Source organism: Pogonomyrmex barbatus, unplaced genomic scaffold (assembly GCF_055798465.1).
Source record: "Pogonomyrmex barbatus isolate J1 unplaced genomic scaffold, ASM5579846v1 scaffold10, whole genome shotgun sequence".
In the NCBI taxonomy this organism is placed as follows: domain Eukaryota; kingdom Metazoa; phylum Arthropoda; class Insecta; order Hymenoptera; family Formicidae; genus Pogonomyrmex; species Pogonomyrmex barbatus.
Window position 1 is genome coordinate 4725860 of NW_028297099.1, and position 23070 is coordinate 4748929.

The 23070-nt window shown below is 41.7% G+C and overlaps 1 protein-coding gene across 5 annotated transcripts in view; it reads left to right on the forward strand.

Annotated features, from left to right (window-relative positions):
* LOC105432641 (A disintegrin and metalloproteinase with thrombospondin motifs 7) overlaps nt 1-23070 on the forward strand; it is a 67474-nt gene that overhangs the window by 25250 nt on the left and 19154 nt on the right. For 4 of the 5 annotated variants that reach the window (XM_089070484.1, XM_089070480.1, XM_089070481.1 and 1 more), the window contains 2 exons: nt 8479-8636; nt 20134-20468. In XM_089070484.1, coding sequence (XP_088926610.1) covers nt 8479-8636; nt 20134-20468 — 493 coding nt within the window. Of the gene's footprint in view, nt 1-486; nt 2083-8478; nt 8637-20133; nt 20469-23070 lie in introns of those variants that run through there. The other variant, XM_089070482.1, reaches the window with a different exon arrangement.

Sequence of the window (23070 nt, forward strand, 5' to 3'; positions counted from 1 at the left end):
AGTACGAAGGGAGGGATGGTGGATCGAAAGGATTAAGAATGAGCGTAACGATAAATTTATCACTGTCTGAGGAAGAAAGAAATAGCCGACGCTGCATACATATTGGAGTATCGGATCGGGAATGGAAACGCGTGTCAAGTAAGATAGACGCGATTTTGCGATATCATGATGCCTTGTACCTTTTCTTTGTGTTTTGCTTCAATCCCGATCCGCAGATTAAATATATGTAGGATGTAAAGATATAAAAATGAATACGCGGCGAAAGAATCTCGTGAAGGATTTAGACAAACAATATCATTAAAAAGAGATATAAATAGAAAATCTCTTTTTGTAGACGTTGAACATTTTCTTATAGATATCGATTATCCATATTACATATTTCTTATCTTTCTGGTCCATTAATTCCTATGTTAGGTCGATTTTCATTAGAAAAAAAAGAATTAATCCGTACATTTTTCTTCCGAAAACTGCAGCAAAGTTGGAGCCGATGGTGAAATTAATTTCACTGAGATCTCTATCTTTCACAGATGCGTGCTCCCGTTGCTTCGCTTTTTTCCTTTTATCGTCGATGTCTGGGAAAGGTATTACCGTAGCCGCTGTATCGGCTTAATGGTTCCGTCGAGAGGATAAAACGGTATATCGCGCAATTAATCCGAAAGGATCGGCGGAGCGTGTCATAAGACCTCGTAAACCCCAAGAAGCATCCTCTCGCGTGTCCTTTGACGTAAGAATGAAGCGCTGATAAAAGAGATACGAAGAGAGAAACGCTCTGTTAGATTATTAGATTGAGATTGATCAATCAATGAAGTGAAGCACATGCAAATTCTATATTTGAGTAAATGATGAAAAAGCACATTCGATGAATATTGCGAGACTATAAGATGTTAGTCCAATAACGTTACAATTCTATCTTTGCTCGCTTGCCGAAGGGATTAGCTTATTCCCATTGCGCGGTCTATCCCGTGACTAGTCAGATTGTAGAGAGGATCAGGGAACAAAATATCGCTCCGTGGGTGCTCGTAAAATCAGGAAGAATCCTCTCGGAGGCGCGCGAGAAGAATCGCGAAACGGAGAAGGAGCCGCTAGAACGATTGAGAAAAGTAGAGGGAGACGGCGAGGCGCGCGGACGGACGACGACGAGGGAGACGGAAAGCGACCGAAGGAGAGAGGCATACTGAAAACGGGTCCACGGCTGGGTGGAGGAACTAGTCTCACCTAGTAGATCGCCCTGTCGCGGTGTGTGCTTTCGCGAGCGGCTGAGAGACGCGAACGAGAGTAGGAGGAGAGAACGTGAGGTTCCCTTCTACGCGACGCGAGAGAGGAGGCGGAAAAAAAGAGGCGAGAGAGAGCACGCACATGTACGCGAGAACGCACGGTCGCGGGTGTATGCGTGCACGCGTGTGCACGTGAGCGTTGCACGGTGTGTGCACCGGGAGGAAACGCACGTACGTGCAGAAGGAATCGAGATAGCTCGGGAGAGAGAGAGAGAGAGAGAGAGAGAGAGAGAGAGAGAGAGAGAGACAGAGACGGAGAGAGAAAGGGGGGAAGCGCGGGAGAGACAGGGAGACGGATCGTGTGTATGTACCACCAGAAGAGTGTACCAGGCTACTAGTGTTGTGACGGCGATCGTGCCCACGACTTCTCCGGCGGGCCGGCATCCGCGTTCTATCCGTCTATCTTCCTTCCCGTCGCGCGGGTCTCTCCCTGATCTTTGGTATCCCGTCGAATTCCTCCCCCCCCCCCTCGTCTCTCCACGCTCTCGAGAGCTCCTCCGATGTCTTCTTCCTCGTCGACGATCCCTCCTACTTCCTCCTCTTCTTGTTTCTTTTTGCCTGGAGTTTCACTACTTCACTTCTCTTCTCTTCCCGTCCTCGGTGCGACAAGCGTCTTCATTTCCGGACGAAAAGTGAACTTTTAGGTGGCGAGTCAATTCACCATTTCGACCGAGGACGAAATATACCAAGGGATGTTGTCGTAAAGTGTGTGCGCGATCGGATCTGGTGACTACGCGCGTGCGAGTACAGGTGCTCCCGGAAACGCGCGCCACGTGCTACCGCGACATTGTCATTGTCAACGACATGGGTACGTATGCGACGTGCGTCGTGGTGACAACGAGATTTCTCGTCTTTACGATCAAACGTGTTCCGCGGTTAACGCATCTTACGACGCGAAATCTCTCCCGCAAACGACGCATTATCTAGACCTTACGACTTCGGAGACTGACGCATCGAGTTACAGCGTGGCCACGTGCTCGCACTGCATCCTCCTTGCGTGCGGAATCCCTAAGTTTAGTTTCTTCGCGACATATCCAGAACGCGCTGTCGTAGATCGTCAGCGCAGAAACGTGAGCCGTCGATAAAGGTATCAGGTCAGGTCAGACTGACGCCTTCGGTTCCAGAGAAAGCAGTTACTGCTTTCCACTGCCGCTTTCTTTATGCCATACATTTTTTAATAAGCTCTCTGAATTTTATTAAAATATTTATTAAAAACGTATTATCCGTTCTTGTGATATATCTATCTGTTTCTTTCCGAAATTTCTTCTCTTATCACAACATACATGAGATCATGAATTGATCATTGTGTGATATCATCCGCGATGATTCTAAAGAATAAGATAAGAAATTATTTTGCATCGTCATAAGCGGCGCTAGATGATGGTTTCGCGAAAATGCGTGGCAAAAATCGATTCACCCTCTTTCGCTTCTAAGGTAAAGGTAAACGCGACTAAAAGGTTTGGTAACGGTTAATCGCGACGCGGATGATCGGACGAATTCGCTCGGAAGCAGGTTCCAGGTCTGCTTTTTACGAAGCTGATTCGCCGCGCGGAAAAATCTCGGCGCCGTCAACGGCCTCGTTTATCTCGCGTCAGACGAGAGGATAAAAATTGCGCGGCGCCGTGGTCGACGGATGGTCCACCGAGCCGCGGATTTCATCGCGGCGCGCCGAAGTACCGCGCGAAAAAATAACGCTGTCCATAAATCTCAGCGTGGGATTACGTAAACGACGTCAATCTTAAACTGCGGCCAGTTCGCTCGTAATAAGCAGCTGCGAATTTTCCGACGGGGAAATCCGCGGCGCGAATTATATTCCGCGAGCGAAAAGCCTTCCATTAAATGGTGCTTCAAATGAAACGCTCAAATGCTGATTTATTGGCGATATATACAAGCAAATCAGCATTTCAGCTTTTCATGCGAAATATGCATAAACTGTACCGGCACTATCGCATATGCGATTCATCTGAGTGATCTTCATAATTTTTATCGACCAAATATGTAACGTAAAGTCCGTGACTGTATTTTATACAGTCAGAAAACTACACGTACAAATGTTATTAGAAAAATTATAAATAATTAGACACGCGAGGCGATACGTTATGCAATTATCATTAAAAAGACTGCCGAGTTCTATTCGATTTCCACGATTTCCAAGTTTGTACATCTTACGTTTTTCAATAAGTTTTCACTTTTTCATCAATTTAATCATTTCCTACAAATAACAAAGACGACACCTCAATTTATATCGACGACACTTATTCGCAAAGTCGCCCGACTTGTTTTTTTGCGCGACAGAAAGCGTTGCCAGAGGAAACGTATCACGCGTCACGGATCATCTGCGATTTTATATTACATGCACGTTTACTAGAGCGAATGCCATTCATCGTTCAGCACGCCCGCGCGTGAATGAATTATTTGATAATTGTGCGTTCTTAATCGATCGTAGACTACAAAATCCCACATACTAGATCTCTAAGCGATAAACAATAGATAAGTGTTGGAATTGAATGCTGAAAATCAATAAGTATTTCCAGCGTTGTAACAACCGTTTCTAAAAATCGCCCCGTTGCGCTTAAACTGATCTGGCAGTTTTAAAACCTCGTAGCCACCCATGATCCAATTTACTGTGCGCATGTGTAATTCTCAATCTTCCAACCGACACGGAGAGCGCGCATTAATTAATCGAAATGGGTCAGCATTATTTGCCGAATGAAAACCCGCTATTTGCACATCGTATACCTTTCTTATAAAGTGCCGGATGCAGAAAAATGGACTCACTCTTACGTCATTATGTTGTTACACGTATCACGATAATGATAACCCGACGGCGACGCGGTACGTCAGCGCGTTCGAGAAGTTGCATATCAAATCGAAAGTCAACAAATTATGCTGCGGTTAATGAGAGACTTGTTTCGACTTTCTGAAGAGAGCCACGTAATTATTAAATCGTTAAGAAGAATCGTACATGGACAGGAACGTCGCTTCTCACGGTCGCACAAGGACGACTCTCTAATACTTAAATTATCGTTAACGCCGAGTGTGTATTTTATGTTTTTTGTTGGAATTTAACAGTTTTAAAAAAATTATTTAAAAAAATTATTTGATTATTGCAAACAACGAAATCTTTAAAAAATGAATTTAATGATTTATTTGTATAATTTAGACTTTTATATTTACTAAATATAAATATTTACTAAATAGTTCTTCTTTGCACCCTCTTCCCTTTCTGTCTCTATTGTATAATATTTTTCATACAATAAAGAATTTTAATAAATATGATAATAAATATGATAAAAAATGATATAAAAATTTAATATTTCATTAAAGTAACATTTCATATTCTATGAGAGATTACAAAGTAAGCTACCATGTAAGCTCGATTTTATATGAAGATCTAACAAAAAATTCTACATGTTTTTACTACGCGAACCTCAGAATGATAAGTAAGATTCAGGAAACGTTTTTATCATTGTCATATAAATGAATGCAAAAGCTACTTCAGCTTTTGCATAAATAAAAAGTAACTCACAATTGCATTTGAAAACTGCAATGTGAATGAATGTAATCATTTTATTTTAATTCAATTACTCAACCTACGTGAAATGCAAGTACCATAAAAACTTCTAGCATCTCGTTTAAATAAACTACTTATATAAAGTTACAGTACCATGTATTTTTCGTATTTTCTACATTTTTATCTTGGTCGTTGCATTTGCGCTCTTAATTAAGAGTCACGCGCGCACTAATTTCTCCTCAATAATTATGTCGTGCATCATTCAGACATATTTTTAATTTGCAATTTATATAGAACGATTCTATTTTGTAAGTAGAAATCTTTTCATTATTTCACATTGTAAGGGAGCAAGAAATTTCATTCTATTAAAAAAAATGTTAATTAATTTTTATTTATATTTAATACAATAATATATTTACATTTATGAATCCGTACTTTGGGAATAGAATGTATAAAATACATACTCTGCTTTAGATTATTCCATTATTGTAAAGAATATTACGCAGATAATTATTATAATTACACATTATTTGGTAATGAGATGATCACTATATTTAATATACATTTTAATTTTTTAATAATCTAAATCTCATAATTCTCTTACAGTTTTCAAAAGATCTCTTTCTTCCTTCAAAAAAATATATTAAATACACATAATGTCGATGAAATACAATAAACGCGCGAGCATGATTAAAATAATAAATATAGTCTTTTTGTACAATTTCAAATCATCATTTAATTACTAAGGAATCTTTTTATTGGTACATTTTTATTTTTACAAATAAGCAAATATAAATTGTATGTAAATTTTACACATTAACAATACATTCACTAAGAATTCATTTTGAGTGATCGATATATTGTCAGGAAATCTTAATGACACAAATCGCGCGCTTACATTCATACAAAATCACTAAATTACGGTATTACATGTATAAATATCTCCGCGCATTCTTATTCTATAAAATACGAGTAAAATATCGCAATGCGAAACGTATAGTTGTCAAGTGCGAATAGAAATTTATTATGTGGCCGCTTAATTTATTGCTCGAGTTGCAGCTTGAGGCTTGCAAAAAAATGCATTACGGATTTAATAATTCGATAACTCGGAATACGTAGGTGTAATCATTCGATATGATCACATCTATAAGCAAAAAAAAATTTTCTTTAAATAATCTGATCTTGAAAATGGACCATGATACCAACAGTATGATGATTTTAAAATTACCAGATGATATTTTGCTTAACAGAATTTTTTTCAACTGATCAATAATCATTAACTTTTCTTCGTTTATTGTTATAAACGAGAGCGTGATTAATACAAAAGCACGTAATTTGAAAACTGACAAGCGTAAAGCACTTGAAAAGCGTAAGATTAATGAGTCTCGTAGCCGGCGATATTTTTTGCAACCCGCTGGGAAATATTTTATGTAAAAAAGGAAACATTTATAAACTCGTATAACAATTCTGAGATCATTCAGCTTGCATATCGCATAATCCGAAGTCGCTCACTGGGTGGACATATTAATTACGTTTAAAATTTCGAAATTTGGCAACAAACGATATGTCGATATGTCTGTAGGAATTAATCCCGCTCGATCAAGTTTAAAATTTATTTACTCGCTTCCTTATGTCTTTTTCCTTTCAATATCTTCACGTGTGATTACTTGCGTATTCTAGCAGTAATACTAAAAACGTATTCGTGATGCCTCTCACTCGTCTATTTTCTTAATCGAGTTTTCCTCTTTCCTACGAGGAAATAAATGTTTATTCAAGATGCAGACGAAGCCGCCCACTTCCGGCTGAACGTCAATTAAAGACATATGTAAGGGCCGCACACGGAATGCGTGTTTACTCGCCGTAGATTCTCATCATCATCATCTAACAACACTCATGCCGTTAATCTATACCAGTGTCCTCATCTCATATTACAGGTGCGACAACTCAATCAAGATGACACGAGACGCTTTAAAACCTACGCCCCGCTTATTAATATTCCGCCGTTGTACCGTAAGTGGTTACGTCTGTTATTGACACGGCATACAATCGCGTCGCGCGCACGGCTTCGCAAATGCTTGTAATTTGCGTGTCGTAAATATACACTTACTTCGAAAATAGATGCAAATTCGAAATAACGTCAATTAATACTTTAAATGTCAAGCGCTGTGAAATACCGAAACATAAGTTGTAACGCCATTTGTAATACGTCATATTTATTCGTCATCACTATTGCACCTTTTACAGCTGATAATATTACAATATTGTTACGTGTACTGATTTTAAATGACATAAAGTTTGATATTTTTTTTATTTTATACTATTGTAGATAAATATTAATACGTAGAAAAATTGAATTTTAAATTAAGCACATTTTCACAAGTATTTCCCATTTCTACATGTTTCGTTGTAACTTTTTATCTTCATTTTCTTCAGCAACTGTGTTATTAAAATATTCCTTAATATTTTTTTTCATTCAATATCGATGGATTAGAAATGATATTGATCAAATATTCGTCAATTCTTATGTTGGCACACACAAAGCTTATTTGCGTTCTGTAGGACAGATACGTGCGGAGCTAATTACCACTTCCGCGTTGCATTAATGAACTTGCTTTGACTTTCTCCCACCCGACTCATCATCCTGACTGCAAAACTCTCGTGCGCTTTCATAGAGCATCAGGTTTGGTTTCTATGTAGAAGTACTTGAGAAGAACATAAGCTATTCGTGCGGATTAAGCCGACATACGGCTTACGCGATACCATAACATTCATGTATCTTGCCGAGAATAAATTATGAAGCCTGGACTAGTTGATATTAATTAACCTGTTATCAAAAAATTATCATATACGAGCCATCCTTGCCGTGAGATGATCTCTCCGAACGCGTTATATTCGAAAGATACCGATTAAAAATTAAAATGCGCCAACATTAGATATTACATTTAATAGATCATTCTGTAGGGATAAATCTGCGATATACGATGCAAATTATACGACGTTCGCCGCATATCATCGAGATTACGATCGCGATTTAGCATAATTCTGAAATTTCCGATAAGCGGCTCATCAACAGCGTTATCGTTCGGCGGCTTGCCTTTCCGACAAGCGGCGCCGCGAGCTATGATTCTATTGTCCGCGAAAAATGTAAGAGTCATATTCCGAGACGAGCTCTGCCTTTAGTCTGGAGAGAAGAATCCAGTAGCTCATCGGGCTCGCTGATCGGTGCGGTATGGTTGAATGAATTCCAATTATCGTAACTACGGAGCGTCGCCACGAAGCGACCCTGAAACAGCTCGATGGCTCGACGCATACGAGAAAATCGCACGTTATATCTGAATACAAGCTTGGCGCGTAGAAAATATAGAACCGAGCTGATTTTCCATCTTATTTTCTCATTGGCGAAACTTTTTATCCAACGAAACGCAAATGAAAATATTTTACTCCCTTCATAGGAGAAGAGAGATAAAATTCCCGTTTGAAACTTTTACCGCGAGCCACGGTCAAAGAGAGCTTAATCAAGTGCTTCTCATGAATTATCTTTCTACGCTTCATACCCCACCGACAGAACATTCTTCGAATTCAACAAAGCTTTAATTCGTAATCTTAAATCGCGGAAGTGACCCAATTGCTACGTGATGAGAGGATTTAACGAGAAACTCATGTTGTGGTTACACGTCGTGTGTGTTCCAGAATAAAGGGGAGCATCGACAGACATCAAGGAGATCGCATTTCGTTAGCAAGAAACATGTTCGATTCAGTGCCAATCATGCGGTGTCTATTCATGCTCCAGATTCTCGCTGTGGTGCAGCCCAACCTCGAAGCCCGGCAACGGCTATCTAATGTCAGAGGTAAATTTCACACAAATGCATATCATGACTTAACGCTGCTTCTCATATCAATTATATTATTTTCCGATGAGGAAGTAGCTTGATTTAATTGCATGCCGAAGAAAACAAACAAAAAACGAGATTATAGACAGACTCGATGTTATCTCTCGTCTTCTCATTCGAATCGAGATCGATTCCGATTTAGCCTGATGAAATTTGTAATCTCTAAAGCTAAAATATGGCGGAATCGGGTAAACTTGATTCGCATGCAACCACGCGTCCACTTTCTCGACTCGCATGAAAACTGGCCGCAGCGGGTTCTCGAGCAGAAGCCTTACCTTTGCGGGACCGCGCTCCTATTAAGAGCACGAATAGGAACGAGTTGTACAATACAGACGCGACGCGGCGGCGTTGGATTTTGCAAGCGATAAAGGAAGGAGAGGAATCGCAGAAAGAATCGCGCGCGGACGCGCAATTCCTCCGGGTGACTGGCGGGATGTGTCGTAAAATGCTAATTCGCGACTTATTTATACGTCGGGACACCTTAATGGCTGTTAAAGGCTCATGCTGATTTTTAATTACGTCGATAAATATTTCGAGTATGCTGCGCGATAGTGGCTTGGACTGTTACTCGGGACTTGTAATTGATTGTCATCCGGTAGTGCCCGCGGTGCGACATGAATATTGTATTCGGTTTCGTCGCTACGCGATTTCGCTGATCTTATCGGAGGATATCGGCCAGTGCGAAGCTGTCTGCTGGCATACGGCCAGTCGACATAACTTTTAGCACTGCTTTTGACGTGCTGTACCGCGCGAGAAATGCTGATTCCGCGAAGCCGCAACGTCGATTCTCGTGGAGGCCTATCAGCCCCGGAGCAATTCGAAATTGCAGCTAACCATGTAAAGAAATCAGTATTATTATCATCGATGAGTTCTCAGATTTTGATGCAACAGATACGCGCATAAATGAATACATTTATTCGCCAAGGTATCGATACAATGATTGGTAAAATAAATATCTCTTCGTGTCTATAGCGTCAACGATTAAATGCATTTTTAACTTTAAAGAGTGGCAGCGAGAAATCTATGATCTTCGTCTGGAATATCTTAAGCGCCATTTACGCTATTGTACTTATGTCAAATCGTTTGTCAACCGTACGTCTAGCGATGCGACAAGTCGGAGTGATGGATGCGTCCTTCTTGTTCGGTACATTCGTTCGGTACTTTTCGTTCGTACATTCGACCAATACAGAAAATCCTTTCACCGGGAGCTACTTCGAGTGCTTATTCGGAGACAGAGGTCTTCCGACGTGGCGACGCACGAAGACGAATTTTACAAACGACGAGCGGTGAAATAAAAGAAGACGGATTTCATGGACGAAGCAGCGAAACATAAAAACGTCCGCGAGCTCCGGAAGACAATGAACAGAGAAAAGTAATCTCGGACTTAACGTCACGTCGAAAGGTTGGCGTTGAAACTTTCCAAGAAGAGACGCATAGGGCGTTCTTTTCAATGTAGATCGGCATCGTCGGTAGCGTCACTTAATGAGCCTGGCCTCTAGTAAATATTTATTCGTTCCGTGGGCGAGAAAAACAATGAGCGAGACGTCAAATTATGGACTGAGAGAAAGAGACGTGACCGACGAGCCGTTTCGAAATTACCTTCTCGTTAGGGGGTAGTTATTATGATCAGGGAAAATTACACGCCACGCGCGGGGGACTTGTTTACCAAACGCCATGGCCTGAACCCTGGGCCAGGGTAACTGACACAGGTAATTTGTCCGACTCGCGATAACCACCGACGTCTCTCTTTGGTAATTGCGGAATTATTAACTCGCTCGAGGTAACATAATGACGAGACATTAGTGTAGTTTGCGCCCCATCGCGCCGATTGGCTTTCCTTCTTTCTCTTTCCCGATCTTTCTCTCTCAACTTGGAAACGGCCGGTGCCAAAGAAATTATTATCAGTCGTGATCGTTTTTTGATGAAGTCCCAGAATCGACCAGGGATAAATTTGTCGGATAGAGGTAAACCGTCGGTCATATGTTGCCGCGATAAAATGGGAAAACGTTTCACGGCGAGTCACAAAGCTGCCCGTAATCAACTTGAGAGCATCCTCTCAAAGTATCCCTAGTGTGTTTGTTAACCCCTATAGAGATCACTCACGAAAATAACGTACGTCTTCGACGCTTCTGTCTTTGTCTGTGTACGTCAAGTCGCGGTTGCAGGATGCAATCAATTTTTCGATTGAAAACATCGGTCCTACTCCTATTCTCAATTCAAACCAGCATGGATTACCACGTGAAATTGGTTTTCTCGGGATTGAATGGCATCACAAAATCGTTTAGACGAGCCAATTGGAATATGTATAATTGTTCGGAATAACCCAATTTAAATGTCAGCTACTCGCGTTGCAAATCTCAACATTTTTGATACCGGCTAAATAGTACATATATTCTGTAATAGTACATATATTCTGTTAGATCAAAAATAATTAAACCCGTATCTAATTATCTTGATAAAATAAATTATCGATAAGTAACGAAAATAAATAAATATGTGGTAAATCAAAAAATTTTCGATTGCGTCGGCATGTTAAGTACAATTCTTATAGAGCTAAGCAAAAATATCGTAAGCCTGAAACCTTCGCGTGGCCATCAAGAAGCTCATACCCTTTTTATCTTCTGGCAGCGATTACGGATCTACGACGGCGCCAACATCCGCAAAATCGACGACGGGAGAGAGAAGAGGGTCTAAAACCGTGGCGGAGGCGCACTCGTGTCCGTAAAACCAACATGACGAGGCGCCCATTCATGGCTCGAACGCGCTGAAAAATCGTTCGTTCCCCGCATAAATACGCGTGATCCGACTGAACAGCGTAGGCGTCTCGCGTATATCCGTGGCGTATTATAGTATACGCGCACAAGAGTACGAGTGCAAGTGACGTCGCATCTGCACGCACCTGCACAGATACACGCATAAAGGACGCATACGAGCGCGGGCGATCGCGTGGGCAATGCTGTCAATGGACCCCGGCATTCTCTTGCGAGACTTTTTTTTCCTTCATCCTTTCTTTAGCGGATTTCGAGTCTGGGCCGAGCATCAATGTCACAACCGTGAGAAACGAAAGACCAAGCCGCGTAGGCACCGGGAAATGTGCAAAATCCCGAAATGTTACAAAGTCCGTACCGCGTCGCGTAGGCACATTGATGACGGCGATCCTCGATATCGGAACGATTTATCTTTGATTCGAATGCAGCAATGTTGTTCGATCTAGATGTTCGGGTATCCTGAATGTCTTTAACAGTCGATCGTAGATTTGCATAATTTGCGTCGAAAAAGAAGCATATTAATGCACCCAAATGAAATAAATTTGAAATAAAAATAGACACGAGAGACGAGGAAAGGCAAATAAAGACGTGAAAATACAAAAATATTATTTTTTATCATGTTTATGATAATGATGTTTTTCAGTTTACAACAGACATATAAACTAAAAGTCTTTTTTGAACTGATATAAAAATAAAAATAAAAAAATTGTACTTTATTAACATTAAATTAAAATTTAAAGGTCAGCATAAGAAATTTTTTTAGCCATAATTTTGCGACCAGTTTTTTCCTTGTTATTATCAATATCTTATTATGATATTCTGTTGTAAATAAATGAAAAAGATCAGCCGTATCGAATCCCTTGCTATAATACCCCACGCGTGCCCCCTTTAGCTCCGTTAAACGTTTGCGTTAAACGTATAAATCATAAGAATCGTGTATGTATACCAACAAGAAAAAGATTCAATGGGCAATACGTAACGCAAACATTGCCTCCCAACCGGCCATTGTGACAGGTACAGCGACGATTCCGCTTGCGACTTAACGCGATATTGTGCCCAGATGCGTTAGGTGCATCTATCTCTCCACGAGATAATAAATTGCAAACATAACCAGCCATTTACCTGAGTACGCTTATTCACCGTGGCCGCATGTTACACGGACGTGCCGCCTTATCTCAGTAACCATTTCTGCGGAACAAGAACTCCGGAGATATTTCTCTCAAGAAATGCCACACCGCTCTGCTGATACAGTACCAGCGCATCGTAAGAATCCGGATATTTTCTGTAATCTGCCATATTCGTTGTGCTTTATCTAAATCCACGAGCCACGAGCGACAGATGCGATAACAAAGATTCAGTTTATAGAAGGGAATAAAATTTTATACGCCGATTAGAGCTGGGAAGCATCGATTTACGATTTACTTTATACGCAATCCACGCGGTATCCATCTGCGCTACTTGATATGAGCTCTCATAAATAGAAACGCTTCAAAGAGAGAAATATCGGGGAGCGCTGAGCTCAATCAACACTTAGCTTCCGGAAATTTCATCCACGTCACGTACGAGAACTGTCTAAAGTCTTAACTTAAATCCGCCGTGCGTAAAATTGCGGGCGTGGCCGTTGTTAATTTATCTTCTCGCGTTTCGCGAGAGTAAGAGACGACGGCGTGCAGTTTGCACCAGTAGCGCCGGATGGAATCGCGCGCCGTACAGTCTATTCCCCGAGGAAGGCGGCGGAGGACACATCGTCGTCAGCGAGCAAACTCGAGTGCACCATCGGCACGTGAGAAATTTCCCCGCGCCGTCCGACTCGACATCGCCGTCACTTATCGAACGTGTAAACTACCTGCCACTGTGTCTTCCGGCCGGGACAGTGCAATAACGGGCTTCACCGATTTCCCTGGAGGCCACCGAGTTACGATATCTCTCACGATAGAAAGGATGAACTCCTCGAAAGACGGGACGTCGTGCGCTTCGGTAAACTTTGTATATTATACCGTAACAGTTATACGAGTTACGAACGAGTCGCCGCGTATTTATTCGGAAATAAGCAGCGAGCGCCGGAATCCAAATAGCGGCGTTTCATTCGCGAACGAATATCTGCGCAAAGTACCCGTGGGTGAGGAGCTCGGGTATCTCTCGAAAAGGATCACTCCTGCAACATGCTCCGCGGCGGTCGCGTGGGCTTTATTCGTTATTACTGATCGGACACGGCCCACGCTCTCGACAGCATCTTCGTCCTGTCTGCCCCCACAGGTGCGAATCAGTCACTCTTCTCGTACAACGTACACGCCACTCCCGTTAAGTGGCGAAATAATAGCGGCCGCCTATTGCGGGAGGATGTTATCTTCTGTTCGCGACTTTTACAGTCGACCGTGCGCGTAAATTACGAAGAAATGTCATTAAGAAAATTGAGGTGGTGACAAGTTGCCAATCTCGGAATCGAGAAATCAGCCTTCTTTCAAGCCTTGAATCTGATAATTTAATAATCGAAACTGCGTCTCATGAATCATGCAAAAACTTTGAATTTGCTCGGAAATTCTAGCCAATCGATTTAGTATATTTGCACGTATTAACATTACTATTATTATTATATTAATATATATTTTAGAAATTGTTTGAAAATATATTGTGTTTCCGTGTTGATTTATCTTAAATCAGATATTTCAATTACTGCCTTCGATCAAATTCGATTTTATATAATTATTAACATATTTATATGAATAACAATTCATTGATTAAAAAAAATCACGTTCTTATTCGTTTTAATAGGAGCAAATATCATCTGGCAAGCGTGTCGCACGCAGCTAATTAACAAAAAGTTGCGCATCGAGAGTTTCGCGCTGCTGTTAATCTGTATCCACCCACGCGCGCATCGATCCAACGACGACGTCGACATTGAGAAATAATCCAATCGACGATTCCACGCTCCGATACGGACCGATACTCGTGTCTGGATATTCGCAGGAATCTGCCGATTTGCAAAAATAAAATCCAATTAATTAAAAGTCGATGTTAACGCGGATCATCGGCGCGGCCGATCGCGGCATATCTATTCGAGCGCGACCGAATCGTGCGCTGTGATGCGAGCAGATTACGCGTGCGAGCTCGCATAACTCGCGCGGCTGGATTAGCAAGGGCAATAGACAATAATTAAGTTGTACCGTTTGATGATTGATCGCCATCTCCGGTCTAACTCCATTCGCGTTCTGAACCAGACCGCGCGACGAAATACACGTCGCGCGATGTGTAATTTTGCGTGTACATACACACGTGCGAGCGTGTTTCATCACGCGACAATCGGAAAAATTAAACGCCTCGTCGTCACGAATACAACGAGGGAGATCATCGCTCAAACGACATAGCTGTTTTTCGAATAATTATGCCGCAAATGCACTTCGGATATTGCGTCTAACGATCGGCACAGCCGCTTTTATGCACTTTGCGTGAATTAGTATCGAGAGAGTATATTTATTACAAAGATACACTTGGTACGCGCCGCACGAATGCTATTGCTAGCTATTGCTCGTTATTTCGTTTTATCGGCTATTTGTTACAATTGTTTCGATAAGCTAAATATCGACTGACGTACTTTTTTTCTCTGTGATAGTGATTAATCGCGGGCAATATTAGAATATACATCTGCGCATTCGTTGCCGTCGCTTCGAAATGCTGCACTATTATTAATCAAGCACCATTTCACTGGCAATTCCAATTTAAAGATTTCATTCCATTCATCGTGCTTCCGCGAAAATCAGACGAGAGGAATATCCAGATGATTTGTCAGCCGCTTCAGGTAAATTCCTTAATGATTGATCTCATTTGATCGCGAGGATAAACCACAAGTGCCACATTAACCGCATCCGCGGGAACCTTGAGCGCGGCTTGTTTAATCAAAGCTATCTTGTTCGCCGTAAAAGCGAGACCAGCTGTTGTGGCTCGATAGTACGGCGCGCGCGGCGAATTTCGAAACGCACAGTGCAACGTTTATATGAAATCGGACAGCGGTATGCTATACATACGTATCACACATACACACACAAACACACACACACACACGTCCGCATATGTATACCTCGGATTTTCGAGAATACACCATTGTTCGCGAGCGATCTCGATTGGCCGTGCGTGAGACGCGAACTCCTGTATAGCGAACTCCTCGAATAATTCGCCGACGAGTGAGCTCAGATACATTGGACGTTAAACTTTGCAGACCTGATGAACGTGTCTAATTGCGTATTCCGATTTCCGCGAAATGATGTCGCCACAGTTGGCAGAAGCTCGTTCGCATCTAAAATCGCGGAGTTTCGTGTTTTGCCAAATACTTCTTATATTAAATAACATATAGAATTATTATCTTTTTTACTAATTCTAAAAGAGAAAAGCATCGAATATAAACTAGGAATGAATTAATTATCATGAATGATTTTTTTTTTATTTCTCCTTGACTTTTATAGAATTTAAGTTGTTCGTGGGAAACATATTCGTGGGGATTTGAAGTTAATAGTAGCCGAAACTCTTCGCATGTCATAAAAAGAGTCGATCGGCGATCAGCATCGACAGATAACATAATTTACAAGTCGCTCGATTTTTTCATGATGGTTTATTTTTCGACGTACAAGTAAATTTACTCAGCGTCACTTTCACCGAATTTTAGATAGAGATCATTATAAAACGAAGGAAGTATCAAGTTTCGGGCGTCATAAAATTAGTGTTAATATCAGCTGTCACAAAACTAGAAGCCACGGTGATGATTCTTATAAAGAACTCGTCCTCTAGGGGCGACCGTGTCTCGCTGCGCAGTTCGATTATATTTCCGCGGGCATATCGTGACGGCTTTAATGAATTCGATAAGTAGGTATATGCTAATGGTGGTGAACGAGGAAGGCAGAGAGGAGGAGGCCCATTCTTGCGGGACCGGCGATAGCCTGCGCGCGAGATGGGCCCGGGAGTGAGTCATCTGGAGGAACTGGTTTCTACCGTAATACCCAGGTATCGCCGATAAAGAATCATTCCGACGCCTAATAACTTTGGTTGCTGCGCCTCCGCGATTCGCCCATGACAACTCGTGGAACCGTGAGACCGGGATCGAAATCTGCGATCGTATCCTCTACCCTCTCCGTGCAGGAAAGCGGAGAGGTGCAACGATAAATCTCCGTTGCAAATGATACAATACCCGTGTGACCGTTATATAGATAGAATTTGAAAACAGTTTTCCCCAGCGCACGATATAATTACCCTGACATCCAGATAAGGGGACGCTCGCTCGCGTCCCGTGCTCCACTTTTCCAAATCCAAATTTTGGATCGCGTTACGAGGACCAAACGCGCGTGCGTCGATCATACTTCCTTATTGATCGCAGCCAGGAGGAGACCGGCGAAAGACGAATGTTTTATCGATTAGATCGTAGCAACGTCAGTCCTTGCGTGCACGTGAAATAAGCCGACGACACTGACGAAGTATAGAACACCGGTGCGATCGACGGACGACGGTAGGCGGACAGCAGTGCGACGATAAATTACGTTATATCAGACATACGAAATGTCTCGCGTATCGGCCTTACGATCGGCTCCTAAATTATCGCGTCGATCTGCAATACGGGATTTCCATACGCGCGGCTACCCATAAATTCTATAAGAGGGTCGATCTTTCGGCTACTTCTAAATCTGTCAGGAATTCTTCTTTCTTACGCGCGGCGAAATAGTTTCTTTCCCGAGAATCGAAAAATCGTACAAATAGCACATCGATTAATCATTCGATGAACGATTATCTTACGATCTCAAAACTACCGAGTATCTTGTGATCCAATCGTTAAAAATATTCATATTTTTACAAACCAGTCTTTCTTAATAAAAGCATACTGGGGGGTGCTATGCATTTTCGAGAAGTGCGTTTCGAGAATGTTTCTCACAATTACGTTGTTAAATGAGATATAAAATTATTATCTACGGTCCGGCGAGGAAGTACGTTCTCATTACTCCATTCTATACGGACGCGACCGCCGGAAGGTTAATTGTCGGCAGGTAAGAGAGGCCAATTAATAACTCGCTGCATAAGTCGCGTATAATTACGTTAACCCGGGACAACGCGCATCATCAATTATACGCAATTAGACGAGCCGTGGTAGGTAGTGGCGGCACAGCACGCCGTACGTGCATACGTACGGCGTATGAACGCAGGCCGCGATCGTGCCTGTACATCGAGACGTTTACAGTAGGTACAGCCTGTATGGGAGGTCCAAGTATCTCCGTCCAACGGTCCCCACCTGCAGTTAACCACGACTCGCTGGAGGTGCGCGCCCATTGGTCGCTCCGCCATTTTTCCGACTTTAATGATAATGGGATAATGATGATTACACCGTTCAACTACCTGTACTAGACGGCACCTCTGTCTTTCTCTCTCTCTCTCTCTCTCTCTCTTTCTCTCCTTCCCTCCCCTAACTCTCTCGTCCTGTTCATCTACCGATCTAACCGCCTCTTAGGCGATCGTTGTCGAGCGTGGAAAGCGGATAGAGCGATTCCACTGTCTCGTCAAGGCGACTCAGAGCTTCACGTTCAGTTTCTTGAATTAGCGTGAGAGAGACTTTGTTGATGCAACGACACAAAATTGGAGATTCACGATTACAGGCAATTTACACGTATTTTAATGAGACAATCGGTGATTATCTGTTCTTCAAAATGAGATATAAAATGAAATATAAGTGGGCTGTATGCCATTGTCATACTTGTCATGATGCAACGAAACGATAAATAATTTTCGTTGCAAAGTTAATGCTTTCGCTCGGCTTGATGACTCTATATTGTGAGGCAATGTGTCATCGTCGAGGCGCGAATATATATCACATAGGCTACTTAAACGAACGTCGGAATTTCAGAGATATTTCAGACGTCGCCTGTAATAAGCCGGGTTAGATGAACGATGCTCTCTCGCGTCTGTATGTTAAACGGATACCATTTCATCGGGAAGGATCGGCTAACCAACGGCCCGATTACTGTTTAATATTAATGTAGAGATGAAATTAATCGATAAATGGTGTAAATCGTCCCAGCAGCGGCTATCGAGATAGAGAGCCACCCATTGCGTTTTGTCGGAGCTCACGCGTTCCTATTTGCGTTGCGTTCGCGTGGAACATCAGCGGACGTTTCGTGGCGCAGTCGGCTTTAGTGCGATCACGAGAAAACCATTAACCGCAGAAACTATTAGGCGCAGACCGCCGAGAGCAGTGCACGCCAATGATGTACACCTACGTTTCAGCCGTCGTAATAATCGCACGAGGTTTCACAAGATTGCGTAAGACGTATAGAAATATTTGCAGCCGTCCAATAAAGCCGTTACTCTTCGCTGTATTTAGTAAATTAATCACTCATATTTAATGTACACGTCAAGGGATGTACACTTCCATTTAATTTTAATTTATTCAATTTATGCGTTCAGATCGTATCACTTTACATAATTTAAATTTACGATCACCTCTTTTGTAATTTTTAGGGATAAACAATTTCTCTTTAATTAGTGTCACGAAGATAAATTGCATTATTTCATCGAGATATTACATCTCAATTTTTGAAAATCGGATTCAACCAGCACGAACTGACTTCTAGTAGAAGAAATATTAAAAATAACTAGATAGCCACAGGCATTTTCCTGCAGACGATGTCCATCATCGACATGCAGACGGGACCATAACGACACTGTCAGACGGTTCTTATATGAAGACATATTGCCGCAGTTGAACCGCGTCTGCGTTCTCGACTGCATGTTTTTCTTTCGACTCGCCATAGACAAAGGTTAACTACAATTATTCCATTACGCGTTAGATCATCAGTAACAATAGTCAAGAATAGGAACAATCAATCGAAGCTACGGCCAATGATGCCATGATTTATCATGTTGCCAATTCAAAGTGCAACTTGACCTCACATGTAAATTTCTTTAAAGAATGAAAAAAGATGAAAAATTAAAAGCTCATTGCGAAATGTAATTATCACGAATAGATACATTCGGTTCACTATTGTCACTTTATGGCTAAGTAAATCTTCCCGATATTGGTTATCCATTCTCGAATGTCTCGTAATTTACGCGAGAGGCTTAGGTCTCCGTTCGCTCTGAGACATCAGCGAGAGACATGATCTTACCTCAGTCCGAGGATTTGTCTCCCGGAACCATCACAATGAGAGATTAGGCGTGTCGAAGAAACCCGACCGGTCGACTCGCTTGGTCATCTATCTCGTCGGCGATGGCGGCGCTTAACGAGAGCGTTAATCGAACGTAGTGAGCGGTGCTTTTCTAAGTGTGTCAGAGTGTGCTAAATCAATCGCAAATTATTGCAGTGGGTTCATGGTATCTGTCGCATGTTCTGCGTTCTGAACATTTAGCTTTTACGAGCCTACTTTCGCTTATAATAAACGTTATGATTTACTACCTGAATGAAAAATGACAAACACTTAATAAATGCAATATTTTATCAGACAATCGAGTGAAAAGCTTCGCACGTGATGACAATGGTGTAAAAAGAAATTTGTAAAAGTAAATATATTTTTTTTCTTTCATATAGAAATTTGAAATCACTATCAACTTATATTTATAATATTTGCGAAAAGCGTTGTAGCGAGAATATCAGAAATCGTGACAGATAAAGATTTGCATTATTAAATCTTTTCATGTAATTGGTTTTTTTATATTTTCAGGGGTGTACACTCTACAGGAACACTTGCACAATCATGAGATTGTGATACCGCGAAAGGTAAATCACCGAGGCGATTTTATCTCGAAAAATGTTACGCATCACCATCACGAAGATGGACCAATCGTTCATTATCGAGTGGCAGTAGCCGGTAACGAGTACCACCTCGAGCTGACAGCGGTCGACAACTTCATCGGCCCCGCAATGGTCGTGGAAAGGCGGAAACGGGATCTTCACGTCCGCAACCCAGCGAAAAGTCATGGCAGCAAATGTCATTATCGAGGATTCATTAAGGGCCATCGGAATTCCCGCGTCGCCCTGTCCGCCTGCGATGGTCTGGTGAGTTACACTTTCGATTTTCCAATAGGTCGCGTTTACACAAGTCGATATTCGCGTCGCGTTTGCAATCGTTAAAAATTTTAAATTTATCAGAAATCGTTCCAGTACAGTAACTTTCTAACGAAATTATAACTTTGATTTGCCGTGATTTCGTACCAAAAGAAGAAGAGGAAGAGACGACAAATATAAAACAATGTTGCATAATAGGACTAATTTTTAACTTTTTTATTTTTTAATCTAAATTATTATTTTTTAATTCGTTATTATTTTTTAATTAAATTATTTTTTTCTTCTTGTCTTGTCAAACAGAAGCAAATGAAGTTATAAATCATCGAAGATCGTTTACACACTGATATGTCGAATCGTATTAGAAGCTAAATGAAGCAGGCAAAATTTGAGGTGACATAACGCGGCAAGTGCAATTGAATTGTCACTGCAATTTGTAGACAGAAATCAACTTCTCTATTATTCCCGGCGTACTAATACATTAATTAATATACTCGTAATTCTGAGTCGTATGAAGAGTATAACGAAAGATAAAATCTGTGCTGTCAATGCGTTTAATCGTTCGATGTATAAGAAACGAGAATCGAACGTGAGGTTTCCGCTGGTTAAGTTATAAACCATTAGACATTGCAATCAGGATTGTATATCTGCTCGCTGGGTGGACTCGCATCGGTGACCAGATACGAAGTTTAGTTAGCTCGATAAAATTCTTCTGTCTTTGAAAGAAAGAACCTCATGCGTTCGCAGTAAATGGGTGACAGCTGATATATCAAGTGAATGATTAGCTTGCGTTATCTTATTCGCGAACGACCGCGAGCGTACCTTTAAGATTCTACGTCAACGAAACGTGCTTTAGCTCGTTAGATCTTTTCACTATGGTCTGCACAGTGATTCTAAATCAATCATATTACGTACGCTTGCTCTTTCGTACAACGGCAAATTTGCAACGAGCTGCAACGAACTATGCGTTGCGACCCGAAGGCAGTATGCGAAAAAACAAATTGCACTTTATTTTCCGCACTTTATTTTCTTGATTGACGACAAGATTGTCGTTTTTTTTTCTTACTCTATCTAAAAATCAGATGGTCATTAACTGTGTCGATTAATTAATGGGTCTGGCCGACGACTCACGGCCAACAGCTTGCACACAATTTGAACGAAATCGGGTCGTATAGCCTGGCTGCGGCGTACGAGCCAATTTTTCAAGGGTGATTTATCGCTTATCTAAAATACACTTCTTTTATCAATGTCGCGACGAAGTGAACCGGAACTGTCGAAATGAGAATTCAACCGAACAAGAATTCTCTGGTAAACGTGTTTTCAAAAATTATTTTCCAGTGACGCCATTTACATTATTGGCATGTTATTTCGATGGGACTCGATGCATGTATAATGCAAAATGCGCCGTTATGCAAATGAAAGTATCGCATGATAGAGATCAATTTCCTAATTTAGGATAATAAATAGAGCGATAATTCAAAATTCTCTTACAGCTAATTAAGATTTTACTGTGTCTGCATTTTCTTTACTTTTCTAATGCATTTTAAAGAAAATATATGTTCATTATGTATGACGCACACCTAGAATGGCAGAAATGGAGGCGGCGCGCCAAATATAACAAAGATTGTGCCGCGGAAAGTTGAAAATTTTCCAGCGCAAAGCTCAGCGCAAAACAACGTGGGATCTCTCCTCGGGCTACCGCTGCCGCGGCCTCTTTATCATCATCCTCGACCTGAAATTTATGTGTATTAGTTCATGCGCTATAACTGCAAACCGCCGTGTGAGCCGCAAGAAGAGAAAACACCGGTGAAGTTTCCTACGCGCGGACGCGCGTAAAATCGCGGTAACGGCGGTATAAAGGGCGGATGGAGGAATGCGAAGACGGGGAAAAAAGAAGCACGTCGGCACAATGTGTTGAGGAACGAACGACGTACGAGAAGGGGCCTGTGAGCATGCATCAGCGCAATTTGCTCGTAGCTTCCAGATAATGATTTAATTTGCCATGGCATGGCAGATTTATGGCGGCGCACCTAGTCGTCCACGTACATGCATTATAAAATGCACATACACATACACACACGCACGCACGCACGCACGCACGCACACACACACACACACACACACACACACACACACACACACACACACACACACACATTTACAAAGTAAGACTACCCCGACATTAGCTCTGGGTGTCCCATCGACCGAATAGCGCGAATCCATTGGTCGAGTTCGTCTTTATGGACATCCGGTTCTCACGCAATACCGAATAATTGCTCAATTTTCTCCGGATGCCTCGCGAAACTGCAACGGCCGCGATAATCGGTTCCATCAGGCGTGTATATTATAAAGACACGAAATTTCGCGAAATCGAAGCGCCTCGCAACTACGCCACGGAGTCAGCTTGTGCAGATATAGACAAAATATTTCTATCCAGAGCAGAGTATGATAAATCCGCTTTTCTATGCCGAGGGCACTGCGCGCATTGGGAAAATCAATTCGGATTTTCTCCATTTAAAAGATCAAGATTCGTGGTAGTAGAGCCACTTTGCGACCAAGTATATAACTAAATACTAAAAATATGACGAAACAAAAA